This window comes from Lactuca saligna, chromosome 4 (assembly GCF_052625555.1).
Source record: "Lactuca saligna cultivar CGN05327 chromosome 4, ASM5262555v1, whole genome shotgun sequence".
Lineage (NCBI taxonomy): Eukaryota > Viridiplantae > Streptophyta > Magnoliopsida > Asterales > Asteraceae > Lactuca > Lactuca saligna.
The window spans coordinates 229,676,827-229,693,007 of record NC_136420.1 but is presented as its reverse complement, the minus strand read 5'-3'; the positions used below and the strand labels follow the sequence as shown (position 1 = coordinate 229,693,007).

Sequence of the window (16,181 nt, the reverse complement as noted above, 5' to 3'; positions counted from 1 at the left end):
CTTTATCGGGATGATGATGGAGTGAAGTCATTTAAGGGGTTGTTCTTTAAGATTTGAGTTGGTTTTGGTGCCCCTGAGCTTAAAGGTGCAAACCTTATGAGGATTTTGGTGACATGCATGCATTGAGTCCATTATTAAGTCCATTCTAAGCTTAAGAGCTTCATTTAGACATACATCAACGTAAAGTTGGCAACTTTACGTGGTTTTGCAGCTCAAGGAAGTCAGATCTATGTTTTGGGGCCATCTCCTTACAGATTAAATGTTTAATGTATTAGGATGTGGGTTTCTAGCGAACTCGGCAAGTTTATAGATAACCTCGGCGAGTTGGTTTGGTTTCCCCTAACATTTTTAGATTGATAGAGGAACTCGGTGAGTTAACTTGGTTTTTCCCGATCATTGCAGTTTGATGGACGAACTTGGCGGGGTGATAGACAACTCGGTGAGTTGGGTCAACTCAGGCCGGTGACCTTGATTTTTTTTACTTTTGTCTTTGACCATGTTGCCCTAAGGGGGCACTTGAGGTAATCAGAATTATAATTAAGGAAATTATGGGCATAGGATAAGACCTATATGGGATTAGGCCCAATTGGGAAATTAGGCCATTAGTGGACCTTTGTGAATCTTTTGGATTTGGGCCTCAGTTTTAGTTCATGTTGGGTTAGGGGTAAAATGGTCATTTTACCCCAAGTAAGTATTTGGGTTATAGCTTGGAATCCAATTGCTAATTGGGTGTGTTGTTGATATTGATAGTTTAGGAAGCCGGTAGGGCAGCGACTAGGAATTTCTTTCAGGGAGCTTCTACATTCGAGGTGAGTCTTCCTCACTGTACTTTCAGGTTGAAGACACCAAGGCCGTCCCATTGGTTTGATAACCTAGTATTTGTTGATATGTTGAGTATGAATTAGATATGTATGCTAGTTTGATATGCTAGTCTGGTGGATCTGTAGGACTACCTATGATATTGCATGTTTATCTGTATATGGGTGTTATCTGTTGGCATATTATGTTGGATTGAGGTTGTAGTACTTTGTGTTATAGCCAACAAACCTTGGGGCATTCTAGATATGAGTTGAGGGCTGGGTAGGGCATGAAAGACTCATACCGAGGGATCAATAGCATTCCAGATACAAGTTGAGGACCCGGTAGGTATGTCAGACTCGTATTGAGGGCTTGAGGGTATTAGAGAAATCCATATATGATTTGAGATCCGGGTAGGGCATGCTAAATTCATACTGGGGCTCAATAGCATTCCAGATACAAGCTAACGACCTGGTTGGTATGCCAGACTCGTAATGAGGACTGCACATTGATAATTCAGTTCGATGACTGATCGGTACAAGGAGTAAGCCAGACATAAAGTTATGGGCCCCTAGGGAAAGCCAGACTTATGTTGTAGGCTCAGGAGCAAGCCAAATGTGAGCTGTGGGCCCGATAAGCAAGCAAGACTCATATTATGGGCTCAGGGGTAATCCAGTCTTTTATCAGTATGCCCAATGCATGTTGTTATTTGTATGTGTTTTTTTTGGGTGTTGGTACTTTGGGGGAACTCACTAAACTTCGTGGTTACATTTTTGGTTTATGCTTTCAAGTACTTCAGCGGATTTTATCAAGGTGAAGGCGTAACCGTACACATCTTTGTGTTTTGGACTTATGATTTCTGGGAAACTCTGATAACATGAATGTTTTGACTTTTAAATAATGCTTTAGAAACAATGGTCTTTGTAAACACTTCTTTAGAAAAAAAAAGGTTTTTTTGAAAAGTTTAAATTTTATGAATTTTTATGGATGTTACAAAAAGGCATGTTGATTTGTAATGATTTGATGTGCTCCAGGAACTTTTATAATCTTCGGCTTGCTTATCTTGGTTAGCATGACTCGGGTACGGGAGAGGTGATTTTTAGTCATTAACAGGAGATTGGTTACCAGATTCTTCGAAGTCTACATCATGGAGTTGATACTCCACGTTGTGGATCCTACACAAATTCTTATCCAATATTTTCCTCCACCGAATTTTACACACTAGATGGCTCATCATTATCTAAGGGAATTAAAGGAGTAATAATCTTACCATTTCTTTTTGCCACCTCTTTAATGTATGGAATTTGCGTAGTTTCAGTGTCGCTATGAAGTATTCCCAGTAGACACTCGTGGAGTAATCTTGACAGTTTCATGACTTGATGCTTCATATTGAGGATCGTGGTTAGCTGGCTTCTAAGTCTAGCTTCATTTACATCATCTATCTTCTCAGATGCTGATGCAAATCGAACCAACATTGCTTCAAAACCAAATTTCTTTTCGAGAACGGGTTTCTCTTTTTTTATAGAAGCCCCGGACCTTATTGTCTATATTTCTCCTGTTGCTCATTATTGTATTTATCATATGTCTTCCACTCCTTCTTAGGCTTCCTCTAATCGGTGTCAGACCTATCACCACTCGAGTAGTAAGTTTGGAGTTTTTAGTTCCCATCTTCATCCAAGTCACAAAAATAAAATAAAATAAAATCGTTTCTAGAAATAAAATAGTGTCCAGAGTCTTCGTCCTTAAGAAACCATGTAAAAGTCCACACAATCATCCATACGAACCCATCTTGTTTCGAAACCGATCCTAAGTAGTTTGCACCCAACAACATCACATCTATGTAGTCTATTACCTATGCAGTTTCAAGGTTGTTCGCAATCACTACACTCTGAAGTTCGCATCTGATAGGACTCCGAGATTTGCATCGGATCACACTCCAAGAATTGCTATCGCAACCGATAACAAGGGACCCCGTCGTATTGATAATAGAAGACTCCGGCGAGTTATGATGAATCAAAACCAATTGCAACCAGTCGCAATGAATTGGAATCTCAATAGTGTTCAGGATCATATGGTCTTTACATTATAACTTTATCTGTATTGATTATGACATTCTTATGATTTTAATTGAGACAATCTTGTACTCAAAAGATTTTTATACACTAGGATTTTCTACAAATAAAATATCAAGATTTTTAAAGCGTAAATAATATTTCTTTTTGGTTCTGAAAATTAAAGGATGTCACATAAGATGCAAGAGTCCACTCGTGGCTTATATGGATCCTTCGGTTTGTATAAATTACATTAACAAAGATTCATAATGATACTTGTAACGATGTAAGACATATTTGGTAATGTTTACTATTAAAACCTTATGTTATTTATATATTATTCATGTATGCTTTGACTATGATATTCAATTTTGTCAAGGTGAAGGCGTAACCTTAATCAAGTTGGTATTTATTGAATACTTATTAAGTATTTGATTATTAATAAATAAATTCAACTATTGTATTTAACTAGAGAAAAATTATTGTTTTATGAAAATAATAATAAAAAGGAAGACAAACTAGTCATTATATCATATGGTTTGATTAATAAATCATGTACAAATGTTTTTGACACTTTGGTTAACTGTGGACTTAATAGTTATTAGGTATTCCTGTAAAATAAACTAGCTTAACAATTTTATCTCTTTTGGAGACCATACCACAACAACTTTCCCAAAATTATGGAGGTTGCTTGTGAACCTTCATCTCTTGTCTCTCATGCTTCTAATCTACTGTATTACTTTACATTATTATATAGGCTTTGACCTTATCTTGCATGGGATACATAAGGGACTCATTTTCATGAGAGTTTCTAGTTTTTTCCCTCTAATTGTCTCCCAAAATTCATGGGTTTCTACCCTTAATGCCATCTCTCTCTTTTGAAGTTTGATACTTCGCTTTTGGTGCTTCTTTTGTGTCTTCCTTTAGTGTTTATTTTGTTAGGAACTTAAAGGCTTAAAAGAACAAACCATACAAGAAGGAAACTAGCATTTCTTGGTACCTAAATCTTGGTGATGGATATTTGTATAGAAGATCATCCTCTTTGATCTTTTCATCTTCATCAACACCCCAAAACCAAATGAATTCAAAGGCTCCAAAGGTTGTCATTCTAATGCACTCTATGATTAGTTTTAATATCATTCTAACCTATTTAAAAGGATCCTTGTTGTTTTTGTTTTGAAATATACTAAAAAATAATGTTCTTATTTTTAAAGCTTCCATTGTGGTCTTTATATAAAACTTTCTTATTTTTGTTTCAAAACCCTTCGGTTATATTTTAAACGTGCTAATTATTTTAGATATATTTAAGGTCTCCCACCAACCTACCCATCTAATACACGCCCACATACCTACCCTATCTAGGGGTGAGGTTACTATATCTTAAGGTGGGTCCTTTAACCCACCTAATTTTTAAATATTTATTATAATTTATATACCCAAAAATTAAGATGTACCTTAAAAATGAGAGACCTAATTTATATCTTTGAAAAAATATTTTGAGTCATAAACATATATTTACTACTTATAGTTAGTGGTATCTTGCTATAATGTGTGACCTTATCAGATATATGTTAAAATCTGGAAATATAAAGAAAGAAGACAAAACAATAAGTATAAAGAAAGAAGACAACATGAATAATAAACCAATCAAAAGTAAGGATAGTGATTTAGGAGAACATCGAAGTTTCAAATTTTTGTTCAGAAAACACCATTTAAGTATTACATGTTTAAAAAGCATCATCAAACTAAGACATATGTTCAAAAAACACCAACAAAGTACATATTCTGTTCAAAAAACATCATCTCTATGGTTTGGGATAACTTACATGTTTAGCCCTTAAATTTTTTTCTTAACTCGGACGGTCCCTAGTGTTTATATTTATTTTGTATGCGGACCATGATCGAGTTAAAAGACTAACATACCCTTATTAGTTTTATTTAACATTTGTTTTTATTATTTGTTAATTATTTATACAATTGATATATTTATAAAAAATAATAACATAAATTGTATAAATAATTAATAAATAATAACAATAATGTTAAATAAATATAATAAGGGTGTATTAGTCTTTTAACTTGATAAAGGTCTGAAGTCGAAGCAAATTTAAACTAAAGAGACCATCCGAGTTAGGAAAAAAAGTTGGGGACTAGATATGTAAGTTATTCCAAACCATATAGATGATATTTTTTGAACTGGTATATCTTAGTTTGATGTTGTTTTTTAAACATCTAATACTTGAATGGTTTTGTTTTTGAACGAATTTGAAATTTCGATGGTCTCTTAAGTTATTTTCCCTTTTTTCTATCTCCCCTACAACACTGACCAAGCCTTCTTTTCCTTTATTTCTTTCTGCTTGAAACCAGGGCAACAGTGGCCGGCAGGCGGCAACATCCAATGATGGAGAGCCCGGCAGCCACTAGTGATTTCAATTTGGGATTTCTATCCTAGTTTAGTTAGTTTCCTATATTTGGGGTCAATCTCGAATTTGATGTGTTTGTTTCCGGTTAAAATTTGGATTTCGATTTATTTGTATCTGATTTGAGTGGGAGGTGGTGATAAATGATGGTGGTGGTGATATATTTACTACAACAATAATTCTAAATAACAAGAAAGTATAAAATCAAAAGAAGACAAAAACATGGGCATTATAGTCATTTGGTATGCAAGCATGGTAAAAATAAGGACCAAAAAGCTGATTGATTTTTCAACACTGAGTTAAATTTCCAAAACTATGACCACATCTCGAGATTTTTGTATAGCACATGTACCAAAACTGTAATTTACTCTTTTTTATTAGTTATTAAGGTATCAATGTTGGGTTCTTCAATTGTGCTGGCACTTAATAATAAAAAAGTCATTATTATAAGAGAAGCACATGCCACGTTGAGAAGTCACGTGACGAAAAATAGTGGTGCCCAGCTGCCAACTAGAAGAATGGTACAAAATTTTATAAAAAATATGATAGCTATAAGCCTATAGCATCATACCATGATTTTTACTATAAAACAAAGCTTAATCCTTCTTTCTCGAGCACTATTTTTATCTACATCCCTAGCACTGCATACATACACACCAGTGCTTCCATTTCACTATAAGCAATGGCTGAAATTGTTGTTTCTACCTTCTTCACGGTGGTCTTTGAAAAGCTGGCTTCCGAAGCTTTGAAGAAGATTGGTCGTGCCAAAGGAATCGATTCCGAGCTCAAGAAATTGAAAAGATCATTAGGCCAGATCCACGATCTGCTTAATGATGCTTCTCATAAGGAAATAACTGATGAAGCTGTTAAAGCATGGCTGAATGATCTCCAACATTTGGCTTACGACATAGATGACCTACTTGACGATTTGGCAACTGAAGCTATGCATCTTGAATTGAGCGAGGTATCGGGAACCACCACCAGCAAGGTAAGAAAGCTAATCCCAAATTGTTGCAGCAAGTTCTCATTAAGTAGTAGGATGCAATATAAGTTAGATGGTATTGGCGCCAGGTTACAAGAACTAGTGGAGGCAAAAAATGATCTTGGGTTAACTGTAGTCACAAATGAAAAACCCAAAATTATAAGATACGAGGCATGTTTGGTAGATGCAAGTGGTATTGTTGGACGTGAAGGTCATAAGAAGGCATTGGTTCAACAACTGTTGGGGAGTAAAAATGAATCCTGTAATCAAAACTTTAGCGTCGTGCCCATAGTTGGTATGGGTGGAGTACGTAAAACAACTCTAGCTAGACTTTTGTATGACGAAAAGGAAGTGAAGGATCACTTCGAACTCATGGCTTGGGTTTGTGTTTCGGATGAGTTTGATATCTCGAGTATAAGCAAAGTTATTTATCAATCTGTGACTGGGGAAAACAAGGAATTTGCAGATTTAAATCTTCTTCAAGAAGCTCTTAAACAGCAACTTATGAAGAAACGATTTCTAATAGTTTTAGATGATGTTTGGTCTGAAAGCTATGATGATTGGGAAAAATTAGTGGGCCCATTTCTTGTGGGAGCTCCTGGAAGTAAAGTTATCATGACGACTCGGAAGGAGCAATTGCTCAGAAAGCTGGGTTATGCTCATGTAGACTCATTACAGGGTCTGTCACATAAAGATGCTCTGTCTTTGTTTGCTCAACATGCATTGGGTGTAGATAACTTTGATTTACATCCAACACTTAGACCACTTGGTGAAGGGTTTGTGGAAAAATGTGATGGCTTGCCTTTGGCTTTAAGAACACTTGGGAGGCTGTTGAGGACAAAAACAGATGAGGAAGCATGGAAAGAGCTGTTGGATAGTGAGATATGGAGGTTAGGAAAAAGTGACGAGATTGTTCCGGCTCTTAGACTAAGTTACCATGATCTTTCTGCCTGTTTGAAGTTGCTGTTTGCATACTGCTCCTTGTTCCCCAAGGACTATGAGTTTGAGAAAGAGGAGTTGATTTTATTGTGGATGGCTGAAGGGTTTTTGCACCAATCGACTTCAAGCAAGTCAATGGAGCGTTTGGGTGTCGAATACTTTGAAGAGTTGCTGTCAAGGTCGTTTTTTCAACATCTGCCTGGTGACAAACCGTTGTTTGTGATGCATGACCTCATGAATGACTTGGCTATATCAATTGCTGGAGATTTTTTCTCAAGGTTAGATGTTGAGATAAAGAAGAAATTTACCAAGAAAAGTTTGGAAAAGTACCGCCATATAGCATTTGAGTGTGACCATTTCATGGGTTATGGAAGGTTCGAGTCATTCAAAGGAGCTACAAATGTGAGAACATTCTTAGCATTATATTCTAAGAGGTACACAAATCAGGGATCATTCAGCATTTCAAATAAGATTGTGGCCAACTTAGTTCAAGAGTTACCATTACTAAGGGTACTATGCTTAAGTTACCTCTCAATAAGTGAGGTACCAGAGTGTGTTGGTGGTATGAAGCACTTGCGATATCTGAACTTATGTCGGACCTGCATTCGAAGTTTACCAGAAAAGGTGTGCAATCTGTATAATTTACAGACATTGATAGTATATCGCTGCACTTCTTTAGCTAAGTTGCCTGAGAACTTCTCAAAGCTTAAAAATTTGCGTCATTTTGACTTTAGGCATACTCCACTTGTGACGAAAATGCCATTAGGTATTGTTGAGTTGAAAAGCCTACGAACTCTCTCTAAAATCATTATTGAAGGAGAGAATGGCTTTTCAATGACCAACCTTAAAGACTTGAAATATCTCCAAGGGAAAGTTTCCATTAAGGGGCTGGAAACAGTCCAAAGCCCACAGGAAGTGGATTTTTCTGAAAAGAGGCTAACAGAGTTAAAGCTGGAATGGCGTGATGTATATGATGGTTCGCAAAAGGAAACACCAGAAAAGGAGGTCCTTTGTGGGCTGAAGCCTCACAGTGATGACTTGATAAAGCTTGGAATAATGTCATTTGGAGGTAAAGAGTTTCCAAATTGGATTGGGGATCCTTCATTTCTTCGGTTGGCTAGTGTGTCCATAAAAGGTTGCAAAAATTGTACATCCTTACCGCCACTTGGGCAGCTACCTTCACTGAAGAAGTTGTCTATTTTTTTCATGGATGAGGTGAAAGTTGTGGATTCAGATTCACATGGGACTGGTCTTGCATTCCCTTCACTTGAAAGTCTATCTTTGGTTCATATGAACGGATGGGAGGTATGGTTAGGTACAACTTTTCCATGCCTTCAAAAGCTATTCATAAGTAATTGTCCTAATTTGGTTAGAATATCACTTGAAGCACTACCCTCACTAAGGGATCTAACAATACATGATTGTGGTCATCAAGTGTTAACAGGTATTGTTCGTGTAACTTCCTCAGTTACCCTGTTTCATATAAATAAAATCCGTGGTCTTACCGACCAGCTGTGGAGAGGTGTTATAGAGTATCTTGGGACAGTTGAAGAAATAGAAATTGAATGGTGTGATGAAATAAGTTACTTGTGGGAATCTGAAGCAATGTCAAGTAATGTTCTTGTACATTTAAGGAAGTTGGCAGTATCTTGGTGTTCAAATTTGGAGAGTTTAGTAGAGAATCACTGTTGGAGCAACCTAACATCTCTTAGGATCTTGGAAGTATTCTTTTGTCCGACAATGCAGTGTTGCAGCTGCCCAAATAGCATTCAGACGTTGAATATCACTGGCTGTAGTTCGATTACGTCTATCTCCTTCCCATCAGGAGCGCAGAAACTCAAGTCAGTTACGATTAACGATTGTGAGAAACTATTGGAGAATGTGGTGGGAGGAGCAGATGAGACTGGGGTGCTTATCAACTCAAGCATGCGAATGCTTGAATCTGTTGAGATAACTGATTGGCCACATCTGAAATCCATCATTGAATTGAGTCGGTTCATTCACCTCACCAAATTGAAAATAACAGATTGTCGGGAGATGCAGTCGTTTCCATACCACGAGTTGCCCAGTCTCACTGTGTTAAAACATCTGACAATAAAAAACTGTCCGAGTATAAATGCTTCCTTCCCTTGCGGGCTTTGGCCTCCAAAATTGCGTCACCTTGAAATAGGGAGGTTGAACAAGCCAATGACGGAGTGGGGCCCACAGAATTTTCCAACCTCACTTGTTGAATTATTGTTAATTGGTGGACGAACAGAAGATCTGAGTAATTTTAGTCAGTTCTCCCATCTTCTTCCGCCATCTCTTACTTATCTCTGCATAATCGAATTTCAGAAACTGGAATCACTTTCAACTGGACTCCAACACCTCACCTTCCTCCAGGGTCTCTCCATTGTCAAGTGCCCAAAGACGACAGATCTACCACAAATGTTGTTGCCTTCACTTTTGAGTTTGAGAATCTATGATTGCCCAAATCTGGATGAACGGTGTCGTAAAAAAGGCTCCTACTGGTGGCCCCTCATTGCCCATATCCCCTCACTCGACATACACTGAAGATTACCTTCCCCTGGTATAGTAAACAAGGCTCCCCCTGTCTTTAATTAATAATTATACGTCATACATGCATACAGTAATCTACGTTGCCCTACAGTGTGTGAGAGATTGATACACGCACACATATATTTCTCATCCTAGAACTCTCTCACTCATAGATATTTTCTATGGTTCTTAGTTGTTATTGTTCTTTATCCCGATCCTTACAGAGTTATATAACATGATTTTCTTTTAATAATCTTGTTATGGCTAGTGTAATAAGGATCGTATTTCTTTTCTAAACCGATTGTTATTCAGTTTTAGTAATTCATTTTCAGTAAAAGATGTAGTTTTAGTAATTCATTTTCAGTAAAAGATTACATCTGTTGTTAATAAAATTAAAAAAGTTTATAATTTCTGATTATATCAACATAAGCTGTATTTCTTTTACTCATATAAGTTTTTTTTATTTTGTCAAACACTTAAATGCTTATTGCTTATTCTCACCGTAATAAGCTAATCCAAACATATTTTTAAAAAAATGTTTATTCTCACCAAAATAAGCAAATAAGCAAGATAAGCTAAAACTATTTATCCAAACACCCCCTTAGTTTAGATAGGCATAATTTTAGTAGTTGAGTTTGCTTTTATTCAAAATGCAGTTTTTTTATATTGTCTCAGCATAAAAAATGTTTCTCGATATCATAAATGCTTTTGTTTTATATATGAATATGATTTTGGTGTGAACAGGGAATAGCCATTGATGGATTGCAAAATTTATCAAAATGGTTACTGATTCACACGATTTACAGCCAAGGAGTAAGAGATTTGATGTCTGTGGATCCAAACGTTTTAGAAATAAAAAGATGCAAGAGGAAATACAAGATTAAATGCTGGTGTTACTTCAGATATACAAGGCTGGTTCCTCTCAGGCTGCTTGCAGATTGGAAAATCATTATGTAGCTTCCAAAGTTGACTTCTTCTGTTTATAATCAAAGTAAGGATGACTACTCATTGATAACTCCACCAACAAATGCCTTTGGTTATTGATCTCTTTATATATAAAAAGATGATATTGAGCTGATTGAGTTTTATAACTTTAGTATTGATATATAAGTGAAATTCTACTTAGTTATTCAAGTCTAAGAAATTTAAAATCGATTGTACTTAACAACTGGAAATATGGTTTGACATTAGTCATTGAGGCGGGTTTCTTATATATAATGCCATCTTTTGTTGGCATAAATAAATATAAACCATAAACCATATTATTAAATCATCAAGATGTAAAGAGAACCATACCTTGATCTATTGATTCGTGCCCTCGTCTTGATTTTGAATTTAGACAATGAAATAGAACATGTGTGTGTTGGTCTTCCTCGACAAAAGGCCCTTTCGTTTCCATCAAATTATCTTTATGATAGGGTTGTCCAAGACTTTAAACAGTCTGATAATTAGTATTATGAATTAATAACGAATTATTTAGCAATGTCAAACGAAGGAATGGATAGATAATATTTATGATTAAATATCCAAAACGTTTTCACATAATCAAGCACCTAACAATTAATATTGAGGATTAAACATTGAGAAGTTGCAAATAGTAATTCTATTGTTATTATTAATAAAAGATGAATAAAATACTAGATAACAAAAGTAGAGTTTTTTTTTTGTTATGTTTAACTTTGAAAAAATAGTGAAATTAGACAATTTTAAAAAATTTATCGTAAATTACTATTGATTTGATGTTTTTAAGATATTAATTATTTGTGATTTAAATTAATTGTCTAATACATTATGATTTTTTTTATTACAAGTAATAGGTTTTAACTTTTAAAACCATTTGAGCTCTAAACTGTGGTAAAAAACCACAAAATAATCACACAAAATCAATGTGGTTAATAACCGTAACACTGGAAAAAACAAAAACCGCACCGTAAAAATAACCGTCTAACCGTACCGCAAAAATAACCGCACTAAACGGTTTTGAAATTGGATTAACCACATTTGCGGTTAGTAGTGAAGTTTTGGCTAATAACTGCACACAACTGCACCGCGCTCACCCCTAGTATCAATAAACATTTTTCGGTTCATTTCTTCCCTCCCTTTTCTTCTAAAAATTTCAAAGCCCCACCATTTAGAGCATCTCCAACCCATCCTCAAATCTCATTTTTTTTCCTCTATTTTTTCCGTCATTCTTCTCCAACCCTATCATGTTCTCATCTCTAATTTTGGAGATATGAATAGTTTTCCCTCAAATTTATAAGAACACTATACATTTATCCAAAAATAGACGATAAATTTTGTATGTCGGTTTTAGTCTTTTTTTTTAATTATTTTATATATGTATAGTTTACTTTTATCTATTAATAATAATTTAAATTTAATATTTTTAATATCCTATTATATATTAATTAATCATAAATATAAAGTTTAATATTTATATACCGAATTAATATAAATAATTCAATACATAATGGTAACCTTATAACTTAATAAGGCCTTTTCATATATACTCTTTTTTCATATATAGTTCATGTAAATTAAAAAAAAACAATTAGTCATTTTCATATATACAACTTCGGTCCGATTTTGCTAATGTTTTTCGGGTTCGATTCGGTTCTTATCCAAAAAGTACAAATTGAAAAAAATTCGAAACTAGGAACCGGTCCGGTTATAGGTACTTTCGGTTCGATCCAAGGCCGGTTCCAGGTTTTTCCGATCTTGTATACGAAATACATTAGTACTTTTTTCAAATATATCTGTAGTATTTCTATAAGATATATGTATAATATTTATTTATAAGTTTGTTACAAATATAATCTTATTTATTTAAAAAATATTTTTTAATAAATTAATAATTAATTCAAACACATTATATATTAACATTTTATTTTGTTATAATTTTATGATTATGTAATTGATAATATTATTGTAATTAAAAAATATAAAATATATATTTGTTAAAATCTAATTAGTAGAAAGGACGTGTGTGACAATAGTTATAAAAATGAAATATACTACGAATATACTTTTAGCGTAAAAAATATGGTTAAATAAAATAGAGTTAAAGATGAAACACTATTACCCTACGTTTTTACTCTATTTTTGAAAGAAAAATTGGAGATAAGTTAGAATGGTCTGATGTCCAAAATTCTTAAGAGGGCAAAAAAAAGTGAAACCCTGCGCACTCAAAGACTGTCCTTCATACTTTCGAAACCAAAGGTTATAAATCGGATGTTATCCAAGGCGTTGCCGTCTCTAAAATGTTACAAAATATGATGCTCTTGAACTCTAGCTGCTCTAGACATGACACAAGATTTACCCTAAACCCTAGTCCAAGTACATGACATTAATCAACTATAGGGTCGGTCCAAACAGATAATGAGCCTATAGCAAAAAGAAAAAATGAGACACAAAGTCATATATATAATAAAAATTAACTCAAAAATAAACAAACCATTACAAAGTTTAAAAAAAAAATCATTATTAATATAAAAAAAACAATATGCAGACACAACATTACAAGAGAAACAGAAAATTACTTCTTCTAGCATTTTAAATGCAAAATCATTAATAATACTATCAAAATTAATTTTATCTTACATATATTTTCTCTATACATAATATTCTCTAACTATTTAACGTTTCTGTCTCCATGTCGTAGAAGCCTAAGATTCAGTTCAAAGCAAGTTGTAACCGTAAAATAAAATAAAAAACAAAACAGTCAAAGAAGAAAAATTAGAATTAAATTTAAGCTTTTGAGTTCTGAATCATATATCTACAAAAATATTACATTGTTAAGTAAAAAATATGAAACATCAGTAGAAGATATAAAGCATCGACTCCGATCTAGTCTCCAACAATCTTTAAAATATAAATAAATAAATAAATAAAAAACCACCCATACAGGTACACACACAATAAGCTTTCAGCATTTGAGGACCAGGAATGTGAATAAAAATAAAAATCAGAAACAAACAATTAAACATCAGAAAATGTAGAATTGGATTTAGCTTTGAATTGAGTCAGATATATAGAAATATATTACCATGTTAAGTAAAAAAATTTAAAACTTAGGTAGAAGCTATAAAGAATTGACGGTCCAGTCTCCAAAAATATGAGACAAAAAAAAAACCCTATAAGGAATGTGAATAAAAAATTAAATTAGAAGCTGAGAATAATTGAAATGCATAAGGATTAGTGAAACAACAAAAATAATCTGTAGCTGACCTTACGTTTTTATTTCTTATTGATCATCGGTTCGTAGGAAACTTTGCAATTTTATATTCAATCAACAACAGACAAGTATAAGGTATCGACAGATGTGTGTATAATCTGAAGTCTGGTACAAGACTACGAGAATGAGAAATCAAAATATGAAATCAGAAACAAAGTGTGATGATTAACGAACTGAAGTCCATTACTTTAAATGAACTTAGAACTTACCAACGACTGTGTAACTGATTATGAATCGTTCTTTTGATGTCGATTCACTAGGCGACGATTACAATTCACACAAGGTTTCGATTTGATTAACTGGTTCCGCCTGATGTGGACTAAATGAAAATGGTTGTTTAACATTTACTTCTCAAAAGGTGTTCCATAGTCCATACAAGAATAAGAGGTTATTTCAATGTGCTGAAGTTGGTTTAATTTGTTAATTGGGTCAAGATAAATACATAAAATTAATATTTTTTATTTATGTATAAACTATACATTTCACAAAATTTGGGCCCGTTAACTTTATGGATCGTATGATGATTTAGTCACGCCTGGAGCAGAGTTTCACGTGGAGCAGAGTTCATGAAACTGGTGGTCACCGGAGAGCAGCGTATACAACATTCGCTGTAAGTATTAAATCTGCAATGATACCACTTTCATTATGGGTTTTCCTCTTTTTTCAGAGTTGATTCTTCATTATTGCATCTTATGGTTGATAGGTGGCTCGATGAAGAAGGATGTCATGCCGATATTCGTTAAACCCCAATCTCACAAGCCCAAATCCAATCAGTCCAGATCCCCAAATTGCAACGGTAACTCTTACATGTTACAAATTTGCCTATATTTCAGTTTCTTAATTCTCACTCACGATTGCGAAATAGGAAGTAGTCTTGAACTCATAATTCGATTCACCATAATGCGAAATTTGAGCTATAGACCTCACGGAGTCATGATCCTGCCTCTACTTCACTCAGTTGCTATAAAGTTTCATTAATAGCTAGATTACAATCAATATCATTTTAATTTATGTAATTACGTATGCTTAATTGCTAAAGTAGCATTAATATCAGTTCAAAATGCTAATTTTTACTTGTATTGCTAAAATGATACTATTGCTAAATTGTAATGAAGGTGGATGGCTTTTGGTTATTGTCTGATCTGTGAATTTTCATGAGGGTATTTGAAATAAATTGTAAGAGCCTCATAGGAGGAAAATCTATGTTCTTGAGTTTTTTTTGTTAATTTTTAAAGTATGAGGTTAGAAAAGGAATTATAAGAGAAATTTCTAAAACTTATCATTTGTTGGTTAATGGTACAACCGAACCATGTTATATTTTGGAGATAAATGATAAATTGGGAGAATTGTAGGAGCTTGTGAGGAAACAAAAAAAGCAAAACGAAGAACTCAAGGAAATAATGAAAGCCAAAGATGAACAAAACAACACAAAATACGAGCAGCTTGAACGACAACTACAAGCGGCAATGATAGTTAATGCTTTTAAAGAACATCAGAAGTAGTAGATCATAGATTGTTGATTTGTTTTTCGCAATTTTTTTATTTTGAATTAGGGTACTTTTAATTTCTATGTAATAAATATTTCTAGTTTTATTATATGGTATAAATCTTATTAATTTTTTGTTATTTTTGTTTTTAATGTATATTGGTACAAAATAATTGGGAATTAATTTAGAAATAAATTAACAATCCGTAGATATCTAGCATTGCAACGGAAAATATTCCTATAAATTGTGTTATGGAAACATGGCAACGGACTTTGTTACTGAATAATGGATGTGTAATTTGCTATGGAATTATGGCTACGGAAGCTGCTATAGAAGCTAGTCTATGGATTTAGCGATGGAACCAACACTACAGAAGTTGCTACGTAACATTGCTACGGATTAAGTTACTAAATAATGTCCACGGAATTTGCTACAAAGATAAAGCTACAAATGTTGCTACGGATCCACTATAACAAAATTTTCAATGAAAGCAATGCAATGAAATTAGCTTCGGAAAGAGGACTATGGAATTCACAATAGATGCAAGAGTACGAAATTTGTAATGAAATTCATCTATGGAAAGCGCTACGGAATACAATGGCTACAGATTTCATTCCGTTGTCACATTTACAACAGAATTATAGTTTTTGTTGTAGACCTTCGCTAGGCATTTTTTTGGGATAGAAATCAGTCGTTGCAAATTCCATAGATATTCATCATTTGCAACGAAAT

At 33.9% G+C, this 16,181-nt stretch overlaps 1 protein-coding gene and 1 long non-coding RNA gene across 2 annotated transcripts; both read left to right on the top strand.

Moving 5' to 3' along the window:
* Positions 1–5,902: 5,902 nt before the first annotated feature.
* Positions 5,903–10,972, top strand: LOC145043374 (putative disease resistance RPP13-like protein 1). The gene is made up of 2 exons (XM_078992008.1): positions 5,903–9,759; positions 10,473–10,972. The coding sequence occupies exon 1, from the start codon at positions 5,952–5,954 to the stop codon at positions 9,741–9,743; it is 3,792 nt and encodes a 1,263-aa protein (XP_078848134.1). The 5' UTR covers positions 5,903–5,951; the 3' UTR covers positions 9,744–9,759; positions 10,473–10,972.
* Positions 10,973–14,442: 3,470 nt separating this feature from the next.
* On the top strand, positions 14,443–15,588 carry LOC145039039 (uncharacterized). The gene is made up of 3 exons (XR_013679702.1): positions 14,443–14,572; positions 14,666–14,758; positions 15,315–15,588. It is a non-coding gene; the product is annotated as an uncharacterized LOC145039039 (long non-coding RNA).
* The last annotated feature ends 593 nt before the right edge of the window (positions 15,589–16,181 follow it).

Coding starts and splice junctions, on each gene's coding strand:
- LOC145043374 (XM_078992008.1), top strand. CDS start 5,952: ATGGCTGAAATTGTTGTTTCTACCTTCTTCACGGTGGTCTTTGAAAAG.